This window comes from Monodon monoceros, unplaced genomic scaffold (genome assembly GCF_005190385.1).
Source record: "Monodon monoceros isolate NGI ecotype Baffin Bay Population unplaced genomic scaffold, NGI_Narwhal_1 Super_Scaffold_14, whole genome shotgun sequence".
In the NCBI taxonomy this organism is placed as follows: Eukaryota; Metazoa; Chordata; class Mammalia; order Artiodactyla; family Monodontidae; genus Monodon; species Monodon monoceros.
The window spans coordinates 19,899,936-19,917,990 of NW_021703770.1; the positions used below are offsets into that span (position 1 = coordinate 19,899,936).

General features: G+C 38.0%; 1 protein-coding gene across 1 annotated transcript in view; it reads left to right on the forward strand.

Moving 5' to 3' along the window:
* The first annotated feature begins 4,409 nt into the window (after positions 1 to 4,409).
* The window catches only part of RAD21 (RAD21 cohesin complex component), a 28,059-nt gene continuing 14,413 nt past the window's right edge, over positions 4,410 to 18,055 (forward strand). The window contains exons 1-3 of the mRNA XM_029222824.1: positions 4,410 to 4,594; positions 11,588 to 11,762; positions 16,478 to 16,607. Coding sequence (XP_029078657.1) covers positions 11,619 to 11,762; positions 16,478 to 16,607 — 274 coding nt within the window. The 5' untranslated portion in view covers positions 4,410 to 4,594; positions 11,588 to 11,618. The remainder of the gene's footprint in view (positions 4,595 to 11,587; positions 11,763 to 16,477; positions 16,608 to 18,055) is intronic.

Below are 18,055 nucleotides of genomic sequence, written 5' to 3' on the forward strand. Positions count from 1 at the left end.
TGCTCCCAGCATGGAAATGTTGTTAGCATAATGAAATTTTCTGAGAAAAGTCAAAGTGATTATCATAGACCCTGACCCAGCTTCTGCCTCTGCAGCTTCCACTGGCCTCAACCTCAGCCATTGACAAATTCACATTCCCATCAGGCTCAGAGAACTGCACATCCCTGAGGCCACTCCTGGCCCCTAGTAATTTTTCTTTGCTGACACTTACCTGTCTGAACAGACCGTGCAGCCTTGACAGGGATGTTTGCAGCCCCTCTCCAGAGGAGAATCCTGATTCAAAATGACATGCCTGAAGCTGAGCATGTGACTATGAATGAAATCTACCATTTCTATGATTTATAAAACCCTCTCTCACACATGCCGTTATCACTAACTTATTTAATATCTAGAATATTAAGAATTGAATACCAATGTTTTGTCTTTAATCCTGCCGCTTCTTAAATATAATGCATCTGATTATAACATTTTTGACTATGACTGTTGTCCTTAAAATGTGTTCCCTTTTTGATCAAAATATTACCATCCTTTTTAGGGATAAAAAAAATATTGTTGACAGTAGAAGAAAAGCAAGAATCTACAATTTTTTTCAGTCATTTTCTGTCCATTTTTCTCTATTTAGCCCACAATCTGAAAGGGGCTAGTCACTCTTTCTGGACTTTTCTTTAATGAACTTTAGAAACCACAGGCAACAAATATTTTATACTTTGATTTTTCTTTATTTAAATAATTTTTAAATTCTGGTGCAACATACTTAATACTCATCCATTATTAATATTGAAATACTCCTGAAAATCTATCCATTTGCCTTATTCCTCTCTTAATCTAACCCCTCCTACTTACGATATATTTTTTATGTCATAGAGCATTATGTTTTGAAAGTTTAGCAATTCAGAGAAACAAATCTATGAAATTGTGTTTAAACCTTAAACAACTCTGTTACTATGTGTTGATCATCTATTTCTGTAACAGTTTTTATCTCATGAAAAGTCTCAGTTGTGTGAATGTGTGTGTGTGTTCCTGAAATAATAAGACATAGAACACAGCTGCTTTATAAACATGCTTAAGACAGAAGCAGCGTCCAGTTCTTCAGACAGTGATTATCCCAAATCATACAAGTCATTCGCTGAGGAAGCAGGAAAGAAAAGCAGAGTATTCCAACTGGAGGAAGATTAGATCTGCAAGTTAAATCTGTCCTGCCATGGTTTTAGTCAAACAAATTCACAGTTATTAAAATTGCAAATTTTACATTGCAAAATTGCACACTCACCAAATAAGCATTTCCAGGTAAAGGAGATATTAACTGCAGCTAAGTTCTGTAGCAAGAAAAATTAACTAGCTCAACGTTGTGTATAAGGAAATGAATGAATATGTTGATAGGATGGGACTTCAAGCCAGAACAGAATATATACCTTGTTCAAAAGAATCAAATCCACAGATTTAGGGAATTAGGGTTATATGTGAAGAAGACATTAAAGAAATCCATGAAAGGGAAAGTGGGCTCCAGTGGAGAGCTACTGGGTAAGAATAAATGGTTCAAGAGAAAAGAAGTGATAGTACCTTGGGAGTTTAGTACTGGAGAGAGAGAGACGTTACAATTGTAATCAAATAAGGATTACAAAATGGGCATAGAGCAAAGTATAGTTAAGAGGGGCATTTAGAGTATTAGGTATTTACTGATGTTCTTAAAAGCTGAATATTTGATAAATATTTGCCATACCTTGCCAGCTATTTCATTACTCAGAAGCTAGAAGGTTCAAGAGTAATAGTCACAATTTATTGAGTAATTACTCAGTTTCAGCCACTATGCTAAGTATTTCATATATATGATCTTATTTAATTCTTTCATCAGTCATAAAGAGTATGGCCTCCATTTTTGTAGATAAAGAAATCAAAACCCAGAGAAGTTAAGTATAATAAATTGCATATGGTAAAACAGCTGGGAAGTAGAAGAGATGGATTTGAACCCAAAGCCCATATTCATAACCATCCTTCAAAGATAGAGGGAAAAAAGTCTTAGATAAAAAAGTAAGCTGTTGATTTAAATGTTAGATTTGTTATTAGAAATTAGTAAAACAGAATTGTTTTTATTCAAATTAAGAGGAAATGTATGTGGTCCCACTGACAAAAACTCTAAAAACTAATGTAATATAAGAAAGACAGGAAGTGGCAATGCATATTCATCTGACCATATTTTGAAATGGAGACAGATTTAAACTGAAATTTAATATTAACAATGAAGAAGGATTCACCATGCAATGTAGTCTTATCCATGTAATCCTTAACCTGACTCAAGACTCTTCCCAGGCGATTAGTTTTAGATCACTTTGTAGCTGATACGCTTAAATTATTTCGAAGTGTTGAATTAAATCGTTCACTGGCAGAAATTGAATTTTTCTGTTGTAAAGAGTTTGTTAATGAGTGAGTCTGTGTTTTTGTTTGGTTGGTTGGTTGGCTTTTTGTTTCTTTGTTTTTGGGGGGTGGGTTTTGTTTTTGTTTTTGTTTTTTGGAGATGATGACACAACTGCCAGAGTTGAGTTTATGAAAAGCCACACCAGCAGGAAGGATTTAAATGTTTTAAACATTTAATCTCTATTGGTTGAGGGAAATCACAATGAAAATAATAAAAGTGCTTGCACCCCTTCCCTACTTAGCTTGGGATTTCAACAACTATGGCAGCCTCTTAAAGTCCCCATTAAAAAAACAAAGGGGGCTTCCCTGGTGGCACAGTGGTTGAGAGTACGCCTGCCGATGCAGGGGACACGGGTTGGTGCCCCGGTCCGGGAAGATCCCACATGCCGCTGAGTGGCTAGGCCCGTGAGCCATGGCCGCTGAGCCTGCGCGTCCGGAGCCTGTGCTCCGCAACGGGAGAGGCCACAACAGTGAGAGGCCCGCGTACCGCAAAAAAAAAAACACAAAGAAGAGAAAAGAACAAATAAACAAACAAAAAATTGCCCAATTAAAATAGGATAGTCACTTGATGAAGCTTTGAGTTCCAGCTGCCATGACCACTTGGCTAATGGACTCCAGCCTGTGAGTTAAACCCTGCCCCAAGCAAAAATCAGGTGACACAGAATAAGTGGAGCACAAGGCTGCCCACTTTCTTATCCACCTGTTGCTACAACATAGGAAGGTTAAAAGTGAGTTGTGTTGTATAGTGTTAAAACCCTCGAAGGGTCCAGGGCAGTTGGAAAACTAGCATACACCTGGGCTGGATTAAAACTGCTAGGTGTCCACATCAAACGATGGTGATCTTATCCTCTACTCTGGCTAGGAGCATTTTGTCTAGCTCGGGGTGTCATTCTTTAGGGAAAAAACAAAATTTATAGGGGAGAATAATTGTGATAATGACAATGAAGATAGTAATAAAAATAACTTAGATTACTTGTAACATGCCATGCACCATTCCAAATGCTTCTACACGTATTCATGAATCCTCACAACAATCCTCAGGTGAGAAACCGAAAGCACAGAGAGGCTGTTACTCATGGTCATAAAGGCAGAAAGCACAGAGAGGCTGTTACTCATGGTCATAAAGGCAGAAATTGGCAGGGCCGTTTTGTAAAGCCCTTAAGTTTGGGGCGGGATGGGGACCTTTTTTTTTTTTTTTACATTAGTAGTGTTATCCTAAATATCAATAATACAGAGGATCAGGGAAGACTCTCTTGTGGAAGTGACTTTTGAGCTAAGAGTGTAAGATTAAGAATTAGACAAAAGGAGACGGGATGGAAATGCAAGACTATTCTAAGCGCAGAGAACAGTGAGTGCAAAACTCTTGAGCTCTCTTGGTTTGATGACTGGAGCACAGTGAGGAAGAGAGGGGCAAGAGGGGCAGGAGACAGGGGCTGGATCATTGTATCATCTTAAGTACTTTGGGTAATAGCACATAGGCAGATACTATCTCACTATATCGTCATTATATCCCAGACCCTAGCTATCTTAGTATGTGGTTCAGAGAAGACCGTCTATAAATATAGGTTGACTGAATGAATGAACCCCTACATTTTAGAGAACTTATTTAAGGGATTTATGTTACATTCGTTGCTACAGAACCATTTAAATGAATTTTTATGTAAGGGGCACACAAAACTACACAAAGGCAGGTTTTTTTCCCTTTAAAACAAGCCCAAGAATAAAGTTACATCCAATCAGTGCTTCCTTGGCAAGCACTGCGCGCGCGCCGCTTGCCAGTTCCGCGACGCTAGAAGACCCTCTAGCAAGAGAATCACCTTTGCGCTTGCTCAGTTCGGGACTGCTCAACCAGAAGGCGGGTTCCAAAGAAAAGGAAATGGTCGCTGCGCCTGCGTTGCTCCTTCTGGGTCTTAGGCTGGCTGCGCAGGCGCACAGGTACCATTTTGACCGTAAACATCCTGCCGATTTGAACCGAGGATTTGGGCGGCAGGAAGAGCCGCGGCGTAACGGCAGCCATCTTGTTTGTTTGAGTGAATCGGGAAGGAGGCGGCGGCCGTGGCGGCGGCGGGAGCAGCTCCGAAGCTACAACTCACAAGGGCTCCCCCCCTTTCCCCGCCCCCTCCCCCGACCCTTTTCCCCTCCCCAGGCCACCCAGCCCGCCCAACTCCCGGCGGAGAACAAGGTAAGATAGTCGGCCGACCCCTTCTTTTCCTCCGGCTCTCTTCCCCTCCCCCGTTCCCTGCCGTCTTGCCGTCGGGGAACCGGACTCCGGAGGAGGGGCGGGGGGGAGGGCGAGGGAGCCGTCGGCACTGCCTGCGCCCCGGGTCGGGGCAGTGCTGCCACCCTCCGAGCTCCCGAACCGCTGCGCCGCCGCCCAGGCCCCTTGCCCAGGTGCCCACCCTCGGCCGGGACCCGCGCAGCCTGGGCCCGCATCATTGTCTATTGGGTAACAAATGGTTCAGGTCTATTCCAAGGCCAAAGAAGCAGTTACTCGGTCGGTCTCTCGGGGAGACGCGGCTCTGGGCACCGGAGGGCGAGGAGGAGGTTTGAACGAGCGCGCTCTGGGCACCGGGCCGCCTACTCTTCGGGTGAAAATGGCTGTCTGGGAAGACGCGGGAGGCGGCGGCGGCGGCGGCGGGCTGGCCGCCCGCGACGCCAGCTCCGAGGGGCCGCAGCCGTCCGCCGAGCGTGGGTGCGGGGGTAGGAGACACGCGGGCCCTGCCATCGCGGCCACGGTGGGGCCGGAGGACGGGGCGGGCTCCTCGCCAGGGACCAGTGTTGCTCCCCCTTCCCCGTTTTTTTTTTCTGTTTTTTTTTTTTTTTTTTTTAAGGAAAATGGTTACGCTGGAGATATCAAATATTGGCTAGACCCATAGAAAACGCGATCAAGGGAAGTTGCCTCTGATTCTTAGGAAATTAGCATAATTGGTTTTCCTCCCTGGCTTTCCTAGCGATTGAGGATATTGAGTGTTGTATTTGGTGCGGGGGGGGGGGGGCGTTTCTGACAAATGCCTGGTGTCTCCTTCCTCGCTGAGAAAGGCTTTGAGAATGATCTGCTGTGATAGTGTGCGGTGACACTGTCGAGCTGTGCTGCTGCCAGACTTAGCGGCCTTCTTCAAATTTGAAAGAGGGAAACGCTGGAGGGTTTGGCCACCTTACGATTTGTTAGGCTTTCAGTGTTCAAAAACGCGCTTGAGTTTTTAAGAGTTTCTGGTAAAGGCTACTGTTCATCGGCTTCCCTTTGCAAGCGAAAGTTAACATCTGCTCTCCATATATTGTTTAGAATATCATTGAATTCCAGAAACAAATTCCCATTTTCTTCCAACGAATGTAAATGCCAGGGATCTGTGTGGTTGTGCGGAATGTTGAAGACAGGCTGGAGAAGCTTTCCTAAGTTGTAGAGTCATTAAATTACTTTGTTTCATGTTGGAAGCAACTAATCAATTACTTTTAAAAAGGCATTGATGAGGATGTATGCCATACCCAATGATTAAATTATTACCAGTTTGTAGATGAGGTGACAGCAGTGCATAACTCAGTGGACATAATACCTTTTTGTATACAAGTCAGAATTACATTGATAGAGCATAGCTTTTACCTTTCTTGTGTTTATAGAGGCAACGCATTAGTACAATCTAGGATTAACTTTTCTTAAGGATGAGAATTTCTTTCCTGGTGAGTTCCTATTTATTGGAACATAAAGATTCTCAGAAGTTTTATCTTTATAGTTTGGTACAAAGGGAAATTTCTAATATCAGAAATAAAGATCTTGTGGGTTTTGTTTAAATGTTGTGATGTCAGAATTGTTAGGCATGATCATGATAGCTGGTATGTGCTCTGCGGGAGATTTTTTTTCCAAAGTAACTATTTGTGTCTATAGTGGCATTGTGTTGGGTATGATGTTCTGTTTAATTCTCATAATATTGTTCGGGAAGCATCCCCATTTTATAGATGAGAAGGCTAAGACTCAGATGTTAATTCACTTTTAACCCTTACAAAACAACTGTGGAGGGAGCTGAGTTTGAACCTAGGACTGTCCGATTGTAAAACTCTTCTTCAAAGAACATTAGTATCAAAAGGGAGGGGAGCTCTAGGGTGCAGGGTTGGAAATACCTTCTGTCCCTGAGACACTCCCCAAGCACCCCCAAAGAGATGGTTCCATTCTTATCTGAGTTCGATGTTGATGTTTTCTAAGGTTAGTTATCACTGAATTTCCACCTTCCAGTTTTTTATAGTTAGGGAAAGTGAACTACACAGATTAAGCAGCTTAACATGCTAGTTACTGGCAAAGCACCCCCAAAATAATTGTTTTTACTTTGAATAGATGACGTTTGTGTATGCCATAAGTTACAAAAGAAAAAAAAGTCCAACAGTACAGAAGGGTAGTCCTCACTTTCTCACTGGACACAGGTTCCAAAGGTGACCGGTGTCATCAGTTTTGTTTGCACTCCATAGATATTTTTGGCTCATGCAAATGCATGTTTGTATACATGTATAGAGAGAGCTCTCTTTTATCATTGTTTAAGAGTGCATGGGAATTCTATTGTATGATTGTATTAATTTGCTAAAAGTCACTTATTAAGGGCTAGGTAGGTTATTTCTAATACTTTGCTATTAAAAGTCATGCTGGCAAGGCAACATAGTGTTTAGTTAGACTTGTGGGCTCTGAAGTTCAAGTTCCACTCACATTAAATGCTGGTGACCTTTGCCACATTCCTTATCTTCTCCTTTTCTCCTTTTCCTGGTTTGTAAAATGGGCCAGTATTTATCTTCTAAGACTATCACGAAGAGGATGGACACATAAAATACTTAGAGCTTAGTAAGTTTTTTTTTTTTAATTGTTATTACACATCCTCAAATATACTTTTGGTTTATTACTGGAAGTGCAGTTTCTTGCTGGAAAGTATGAGATGTTGCCACATTGCCCTTCAAAGAGGTCATACCAATTTATGCAACCGGTATCCTGCCCTGCTTTTTAACAGATGGGTGAAATATTATAATGATTTAACATCATTGTAGAATCATGAGCTGTAATTTGACTTTGGTTTTTTAGAAACATCTTAAAGAAATCGCCGTTTTTGCGTTCCTGAATATGTTCTAAATTATCAGTCTGTCATTTCACCTCAGATTTAAATTACTTTTTAGGATCAATTTTTAAAAGTTGTTTGCTGCTTTAGAAAAAAATTGAGCAATCATGAAATTGGTAAGCTGTGCTTTTTGACCAAATGCAGACTTTCTGCTAAGATCTTTTGTAAAGAATTAGCAAAATTTAGAATCTTTAAAACTTTCAACCAATCTTCTTTAAAGATTGGTTAAAGGTTTGGTATTACTAAGGGAAAAAAAAATGGTTTAAAAGGCAACAATGATTACACTTTATTCTTATTTAGGTTCAAGCCAATAGTTGACCCACTGCTGTACATCAGGCTTCCTTTAGTTATTAAGGTGATTTCCTCTTGCTAATTGTTTCCCAGATTAATTTTAGCACCACTCTGCTTTAGTTACTCCCCATCCAATGCCAAGAAAGTGTCCGTTTAGGAATCTCTGCCTGGGCATAGCTGGGATATTTTAGGCATGGTACTCTTGACTAGCAGCTGAAGTGCTGGCCATGAACTGCTGACACCTGTTGAGACGTGCCAGTTTCAATTTCTAAAATTTCCAGAATTTTTTACATGTATCAATTATGAGATCACTTGGTGTATTTCATTTCCTTGTTCATTAAACACTTATTTAGTAGTTGACACGCAGCAGGGAGTATTCTAGGAGCCAAATAGTAAGAGTTTTTTTTACTTATTTGGAACATGACTATCTTTTATAGTGATACTTGGAGCTTATTGTGTATGACAGTGATTGTATTTCTGAGAACATAGAGCTATATTGGATTTCTACGAAATCCTGTAGATTATATTTATAATGCTGTAGAGGCAGCTTAATTTTTATGCTAACAAACTTTAAGGCTTGAAGTAGAAGCGCTGCAACATAGGAGGCTCTCTTTGATTATAGGAAGCAAATTTTGATCTGCTAAGTGGAATAGAAGGTGCACTTGAGGTGTTGTTATTTAATGCTTTTACCTTAGAGCATTTGATCCGAATTCTTCCTAGTTTAGTATTCCTTAGTTCTTTTCTTAACTCCACATTTGAGAGAAAAAGTTCACATCATTAGGCAGTTGATGAAGCCTATTTTATTTTTTTCTTCAGAGAAAATTTTCCTAGTGTGAATTAATGATCCCCTGGAAGCATCTGGTTCAGAGATTGAAAATTCCATTAAGTGATGGAAACTGGAGATGAGGCAAACCTGACTGAATTACTCTTGCACCACCCTCCCAAACTTTTTTTTTTTTTTTTTTTTTTTTTGCGGTGCATGGGCCTCTCCTGTTGCGGAGCACAGGCTCTGGACGCTCAGGCTCAGCGGCCATGGCTCACGGGCCCAGCCGCTCTGCAGCATATGGGATCTTCCCGGACCGGGGCACGAACCCTGCATCGGCAGGCGGACTCTCAACCACTGCGCCACCAGGGAAGCCCCCTCCCAAACATTTTTGACAGGCATAAAATCTCTTGCCTGGGATACATTAACTAATATGTGTGTATTTTCTGTACCTTATTGGAAAGAATGAGTATAGTTTTTAATTGAAAGTACAATAAGCAAACTTCTCGTTTAAAATTTACAGTCCCTTTGTAAAAACATGAAAATTCGAGTTAACTTACTCTGGGTCTTTTTTCTTAAGCTAATTCAAAAGAAATTGTGCATTCCCAATAGCAGTGTATGAGAAATGGCAGCGTCTCTGTATCCCCACCAGCATTTGCTTCCTGTTGCCATTATGTTTTATTTTAGCTCCTATAAGAGGTGTGCAGTGATATCTTATTGGGTCTTAATTTGCATTTTCCTAATGACTAGTGATGCTGAACATCTTTCTTGTTTTTAATTTGCCATCGGTATATTCTCTTCCTTGAAATGTCCTTTTTTTTTTTTTTTTTTTTTGCCCATTTCTAGTTGGATTTTTTTTTTTTTCAACTCTTTTAGTTTTGAGAGTTCTTTATATATTCTGGATCCAGGTCCTTTTCAGATATGTGGTTTGCAAATATTTTTTCCCATCTTCTGTCTTGTCTTTGCATCCTCAGTGGGCTCCTTAATGTTAGGTTCTTTTCCTTTATAGGACATGTTTTTGGTACAATGTCTAAAAATTCTTACCAAGCTTTAGATATCAAAGGTGTTCCTTTGTGGTTTTCTCCTTAAAATTTTATAGTTTTACATTTAAGTCTGCGATTTATTTTGACTTAATTTTTATATAATGTGTGAGGTTTGGGTTGAGGTCTTCTTTTTTTTTTTGGCCTATGGGTGATGTCTGATCACTCAAGCGCCATTTGTCAAAGACTAAAAGACTACCTTCCTTCTTTGAATTGCTTCTGCATCTTTGTGAAAAATCAGTTGGACTTAATTGTGTGGATCTATTTCTGGGTTCTCTGCTCCATTGATCTGTGATTGATCTGTGTATCTTTCTCTTCACACAGTGTTGACTGTTGTAGCTATATAATAAGTCTTAAAATTGGGTAGACTGATTCTTCCCACTTTATTTTTCTTTTTCAAAATACTTTTAGCTATTCTGGGTCTTTTGCCTTCCCTTATGAGTTTTAGAAAAATCTTGTCAGTAGCTATTAAAAAACCTCATTAGAGTTTTGATAGGAGCAGTGTTAAAGTTTCTTTAAAAACTAAAGGAACACTTATCATGCTGTCCAATAACACCACAGAACATTTGTCTTGGAAAAATGAAAAATTAACATTCACCAAGTCTGTGTACACTAATATTTACAGTAGCTTTATTTGAAATAGCCAAAAACTGGAAACAACCGAATGTCCTTCAATAGGTAAATGGCTAAGCAAATTGTGGTACTATAACCACCCCCGTGGAATGCTGCTCAGCAATGAAAGGGAACATACTGTTAAGACATGCAACACACACTTGGATGAATTTGTATCATGATGCCGAATCCAAGAAGCTGTTCCAAAAAGTCACATACTGTATGATTCCGTTTATATAACATTCTCAAAATGATAAAATTTGAGTAAAGAACAGAGCGGTGGTTGCCAGGACTTAGGAATGGTAGGGAGCAAGGGATAGGTGTGACATAAGTTTTAAAAATTTTTAAATTTTAATTAGTTTTTATGTGTTTTGGGTGTGCTTGAGTTTCTTTCTGTAAAAGCATGACTTACCTTTTTTTAGTGTTACGGACATTTCAGAAAAAATTCAGTTGGCAAAATAGATTTTCTAAAGTTTTCTGTGGAAAAGGGAAAATACATGATATAAGGGAAATTATCTTTTTACACCGTTCATATGCTCTCCAAGCTGGAGTTTTGCAGGCTGCCTTTTTTTTTTCTTAGGTATTAATACATTAGGTTACTAAAAGGAAAATAAAAGAATAACATACTTGTGTTTCTACTAAGACTATTTCAGTCATGAGTTAAATTGTATACTGTATCATTGTCCTGAATTTAGTAATCAAGTGCTTTCCAGATTCCTGAGTTGAGAAAACTATACACTGCTTCATCTTTTTAAGGCTCAGCTTTTGAAAACTGCTTACCTGTAAAATGGGGCCAACCCACTTACTTATCTGCTTGGTGAAATATGAAATGCTTGTCATGAGGTAGCAATTATTATATAATGCATTTAGCTAAGAATCTCAGTTTTTAATGGGGTTCTAAACATGGAAATTTCCTCATTGATTAATATCTGTGCCTGAGTGTTTTTCTTCTTGGACATTCTTTTCTTGTCATGAAGAATATATTTTCTGGCTTTTGGCCAGAAGCAGACATTTTTACAGTTAGTAATCAGGATAGGAATGGAATTAACACTTGATGGAACTTCAAAAAGAAGAGTTTTCTGAAGACAGTTTTTACTTAAAGGAAAAAAACCAAACCAGCACTTTTAAGATGACAATAGGGCATGGAAGTGACCTGACTTGTCCCCTTACCTTTCAGCTTAGCATTTGGGGGGATCTTTTCTTACCTTCTCAAAATTAAACAATAGATTGTTTTTTATATGCATACTATACTTCACTCAAGCCTTTCATAGTTTTCATATTTAGAAGAATCGGAGACTTTTATTTTCAGGTTTCTTGTATGTCTTGATAAATAATTCAGTTCTCACGTGGTGTTGTTTGCATTAACTTTTTGTCCCCTTCAGGTTTCCTCCTGTTTCATAGTCAACCAGAACAATGTTCTACGCACATTTTGTCCTCAGTAAAAGAGGGCCTCTGGCCAAAATTTGGCTAGCGGCCCACTGGGATAAGAAGCTAACCAAAGCCCATGTGTTTGAGTGTAATTTAGAGAGCAGTGTGGAGAGTATCATCTCACCAAAGGTATGTTTGATGTTGATATTTTTATTCACTTTGTTGATTGTTCATTGATGTGTGAAATAGAATTCTATAAAAACAGCTTCTTAGGTAGGCACCCATGTATATTGGAGGTAAAGAAAATCCATAGCCAGAGTTTCAATTTGATACTCTCTTCTCTTTAAAAATTCTGTTGAGTACACAGATATCTTCATTTGCCTCTTTCAGTGGCAGATAAGCATGTTTGGGCAGTACCCAAATATTTTATATTTAACTTTCTAGATGTTTTTTATACTAAATATGTGTATAGGTATTCCTGATTGAGGAATTTACAAAGTTTTCAAAATAAGGACCCACTAATTAGAAAATGTTGCAGGGGCCAGATCTAACTATTGATACTTTATCCACGTAGCAAATAGTATCCAGAACACTTGCTCCACCTCAGCTTCCCAGGCCTACTTGCTGTTTCTTGAAGATACCAGAACTTTTCCCCATCGTAGAACTTTTGTACTTGGCCATCTTTCCCTAAATATTTAATTACTGTGTTCCCCTAGAATGGAAGCCTCATGAATGTCCTTACCTTATCTGCCTTGCTTACTACTCTGTTTCTAGAGGAGATTTTATTGATATCCTCTGAAACTTCTGAAGCAGTGGTTTCCACCCTTGTATTTCACAAATAGTATGACTTAATATGTGTTTTTTGTGTTGCCAAGGAAAGACCATTCAAACAAACAGTCACAATTATAGCTGCTAACATCATGAGCATTTCATTGAGGAACAGACAGGTTGACTTTAAAAATGTATGAAGGGCTAATCTCAAAATAAAGGTATAGTCCTTGAATATAATTTTTATATATTCACATACACATATCACATCTGTGTTTTAAAGGTCCTCTCCTGGGCTTTGTATTTATGCATATGCGTACACACATACATGTACCAGTTTTCCTATTTTGAAAGCATTCCAGATTGCAGCTCCCTGGATCAGCATTGGGAGCTCCTCTTAGAATTAACAGTTTGGACAATGCTGGTATAGTGTGTTAAATAAGAGTAGTTCTTTACTGCTGAAGGAGCAAGGGGATCCCAGGAATAAAGGTGGGATGTAGCAGAGACTTGTTCAGAAAAGTTTTCTGGGAAAATAAATGTTTCACAGGAGAGAAGTGAAAGTTTGTATTTGGAATTAGAGTAAATTATAAAATTTCTATCTGTATATGGAAATTCAACTGGTTTTAGAGTTACAGTGTAGAATTTATTGGTGTTAAAGATGTTTCTATTATGTTATTTCTAAGACAATACTAATTACAAAACTTTACAAACAGGGGAAAATGAATGACCTGTAGTTCTACCACCTAGAGAAACCTTTAGTATTTTGCTATGTCTTCTAGACTTTTATGGGTGCATGTGTTATACATGTAATTTTTCTCCTTTTTTATGCATGTATAAAAAAACTGCACTGTAAGTTTTGTAACAGGACTGCATTCAGGAAAAGCTCTGTTCATAACTCTGCCATCATTTTTAATGGTTGCATTGTACATTGTCATAGTCTTTTACCCACAGAACTTAAATACACAAAAAAACCCAGAAACACAACTTGACCAAAATTGAAGTGAGGTCATTTGTGTTTTCATAAATTCACTGTAGAAATACTAATGTGTATGGTTATGGGGAGCTGCTGCAGACACTCTTGGGAATGTTTTAATAAACGGCATGTGCACTGCATTACCTTTATAATATTCAAAAAGCTCTGAATTCCAAAACACATTTGGCCCCTAGGACTTCATATAAAGGATTATGGACCTGAAATTTATCATTTTGATTGTGTATGATTTGTTTGACCAGCTTCTTTGGGAGGGAGGGAAATAATCCATATTTTTTCCAAATTTTTTGAATTTAATTCCTCTGGTCTGTATAATGCAACCATTAAAAATTATGATAATGCTATGAACAGAGCTTTTCCTGGCAGCAGGCTCATTACAAAACAGTATAATACAGTTTTTTGTGTACACGTGCACACAAAAAGAAAAATTGTGTTTATGCATATATAAAAGCCTAGAAGGCATATTAAAATATTACTAAAGGTTTCTCTAGGTGGTAGGATTACAAGTTTTTGTTTTCCTCTCTTTAAAAAACAGCCATTTAGTAACTGTTACTTGTAAAATCTTTTGTTCTCTGTCTTTCCTTAATGTTGATGTTTAGGAATATAATTATTGGAGCAGGTGATATACTTATTTTAAGATTTCTGATGTGCATTAACAATTGTTCTGTGGGGAAATTGCACCAGTGTGCACTGCTGGTCGAATTGTTTGAGAAGATGATATTTTCTTTTTATAGGTCTGCTTACTCAGTTAGGTGAATGGAGAAAGGAGAAATTGAACTCTTTTCTTGAAATTGATATGTGTGGCTAATCTTTAACATCCATAAGCAAGTATTGAGGGTGATTTGGCTTAAAAGGATAACAAACTTTTTCATAGTATGTGCAGAGTACTTTGTACCCCATTAGGGACACTACAACTTTAAAAACCATTTCTAAGTGTGTTTTTATTTGATTGATTGATTTTGTTTTATTGTGATAGAATGTATCACAATAGATATCTCCACAGGGTGAACTGACCTGAAAATTTCTAATGTCTGCTTTTGTTGTGCAGTTCTTGTGGTGAAATGTTGGTTTAGTCGTTTAGAACAAGTGGCAGACAAATTGCTCCTTGAGGCTGCATGCGTTCTCTCTCCCCCCTTCCCCTCTCCGTCTCTGGTTGGAACAGCCCCTCTTAAATCCCTGCAGATCAGAGTTTTCCTTGGATGTATAGCCTGTGTTCTTGATTATACCTCCACTCTTAACATGAGCTAGTTCAACAGCAAAAATGCCACACCTCATTTTACCTATTCCGGGACTGAACTCTGAACCAAACTAATCCAGAAAGAAAGACTTGGCCCAAACACCACCTTTTTATTTAATGAGGTGACTACTTTATTATCTGCATTTTTAAGAAATTTACTTTGAGGTAACATTGATTTATAACATTATATAGGTTTTATATTTCTACTTCTGTATACCCCACAGTGTGCTCACCACCAAAAATTTAGTTTTCATCCATTACCATACAGTTGATCCCCTTTAGCCATTTTGCCTTTCCCCCATACCCTTCTCCTAAGGTAACCACTACTCTCTTCTCTGTATCTCCATGTTTTTGTTTAAACACCACCTTTTAAAAGTTGCTAATTCTGGACAAGATAATGGCATGCCAAGATTGGGGGTTTTTTCCCTCCTTTTTTCTTAGGTGAAGGTGCAGTCAGCAGTAATTTTAAAGTTCCTAAGACTACACCATAAAGGGAGATTTTCATTTTCCATTATGAGCAGTATTTTAATTGGGTATTATTTTTCATATCAGGGATTTATCATCAGATAAGTCCTAGATTTAGTTATAAATTTATTACAGTTTTAGATACTTAAGAATTTATAACACTAAACTTTATAATTTATGCTGTTATGAGATGTGACCATAAATATAGAGCCTGAGAGTTATTGTAAATAGGATTCTAGACTGCTATAGAGAGTACCCATATTAAATAAAACAACACATTGTATTTGTAAGTTATAAGTAACATAGTGTACTAAGCATAATTTAATTTAAACTTTAAGCAAATATTTAACAGCTTTCTTTGCTACTTAAAAATTTGATGTTTTTATGGTGTTATCTGGAAAACAATCTGGTAAAGTTGAGCTCATGTTTTCTTGTTCTTAAAAAAAAAAAAATTCTTATTATAACCAGAGGAATTTTGAATCATTCTATTTAGATTGGGTATTTACTTCTCTCATTCTTTTCCAACTACTCTGTCTCATCCCACATACTGGATCCCCCTAAGCACTGATCAAGATCTACCTTGATAAAATACAGGCTGAGGAATGTATTTTCTTGTGAAGAAAAATGGATACCATTATCCTTTATCAGTTAGTATGCTTTCGAGTCAGGTAATAAAAACTCAGTGAAAAGTGGCTTAAACAATAAGGAAATTAACAGTCTTATTTAACTAGAAGTTTAGAAATAGGAAGATCTAGGTTCAGCAGTTCAAAGATGTCATCCAAGGACTCACCTTTCTTAATTTAGTGGCTTCTTGTCCTCATGCAGACGGCCTTGCAGTTACGGGGGTACTGCAGGCAGCTACAGGCTCCACCTACTCACAGTGCAGGAAGGGGAGAAGGAAGGGAGGGGTGTTCGTTGTTTTGTTTTGTTTTAATTGGGAAAATCTTTCTCAGAAATTCTCTGACCTACTTGACACTTCTCGTTGGCTGAACTGGGTTACATGCCTGCTCAAAAACAAGCACCAGCAGAGAAGAATGAGACAGTCATCCTTCAAGACTGGGGACATTTCACTTCCCAAGTAAAATCAGAGTTCAGTTAGCCAGCAAGGAGCAATGACTCTAGATTGGCAACCAAAAGTGCCACATACTTCTTAATGTGCTAATGACAACAGTTCATGGATTGCCTTAATACTTGCTTCATAGCTACCTTCACATCTATATTCATTCATGAATTTCTGCCAGTCTATTCTTTGGGTATACTCAGGAAATTTACAGGTAAAGGCAGTGAGAAATAAAATATACATGATTGTGAGGTAACTTCAAATAAATGGTTAAAAGTATGGAGAGATATAAATTGCCTATGAATTGCACAACATACAAGCTTTGAAGTCGTCTCTAAATCCAGAAAATTAACTTTATAAATTAGAGTAATGTTAATTCACAGGTGAAGATGGCACTCCGAACGTCAGGACATCTCTTACTGGGAGTAGTTCGAATCTATCACAGAAAAGCCAAATATCTCCTGGCAGACTGTAATGAAGCATTCATTAAGATAAAGATGGCTTTTCGGCCAGGTATTGTTGACTTTTTTGTTTTGTTTTTAACTTTGGAGTTAATCGTGTTTAGTTTAAAAACTGCTAAGCAAATATGCTAGATGAGCGTAGTTTGTTTTGTTTTAATTGCAGTACAGGGAACCCCTTAAAAACGGGGCAGAGCTTAGAGAGGCAGTGTTTCAAGGGAGAAAACCGATTTTATTTTTGTTCTACATATGGAATTATGACAGTTATACCTTTTTTGTTAATCCTTTGGAGTTGCCTTTTTCTTTTAACCCCTTTTTCAGCAATCATCAGAGGTTGAAGTGTGGAAAACTAATTGTTCTGTGATTTTTAAAAAGCTCAGGAAAGAAAATATTAGAATTTTAATTTTTTCCTGAATAATTTTAGTGTATTCTTTTTTTTTTTTTTTTTTGTGGTACGCGGGCCTCTCACCGTTGTGGCCTCTCCCGTTGTGGAGCACAGGCTCCGGACACGCAGGCTCAGCGGCCATGGCTCACGGGCCTAGCTGCTCCGTGGCATGTGAGATCTTCCCAGACCGGGGCACGAACCCATGTCCCCTGCATCGGCAGGCAGACTCTCAACCACTGCGCCACCAGGGAAGCCCTTAGTGTAGTCTTAAAATCAAATTCATTTTTAGCTTAAGTTGTTGAGACTTTATTAAATGTTCTCTATAGTTCTTCGTTGTTGTTTTGTTTTAGGTAATAGTTGATTCTAAATTGGACTTTAGCAACCAAACTTGCATCTGCATAGATAATTACTATTGTATAATTTTTTAAAGCATTGACAGAATTTTATTCTGATTAAAATAATCTCAGTGTGTAGGAGAGATGCCTTATACCGTAATTTCTACTGTTGTTATATTCTTATACTTCCATTTATTTTAATATATAAATAGTGAAATCTTTGAGATCTAAGATTTGGTTAAAAGTAAAATATTTAGGCGGGGGCCATGACACTTTAGGCAGAGGCCGATGATTTCTTATATGTGGCTACTAAGTGTATTTTGCTTAAATAACATGTTTTGTTTCTTTTTATCTTCTAAAGCAATGCATTTTTATTATAGACCACTTGAAAAATATAGGGGAAAATGTAAAGAAAATTGAAATAATTTAATCCCACTTTCCTAAAATAACCAGTTCCTCTTAACATTTGGGGTATTTTTTTGCAGTCATTCCTTTTCCTCATAAATTTCATGCTTATTTAGAAAACTGTTATTAATATTTATTTACTTGTTGATACGTCCTTTCAAAGACTTCTCAGTTTAATGCATAATTAGTGCTTTGACCTCTTGTAACACAAGTAATGTGGCTAATGATTATTTAAAAAACAAAAGTACTTGAGCTTCAGTGGTACTTTGCAAATATTATCAACCCTTCTGGAATATAACCTTAAGAAATTATACTGACTTTTTTTTTTTTAACATCTTGTGTTAGTTTCTGCTTTATAACAAAGTGAATTAGTTATAC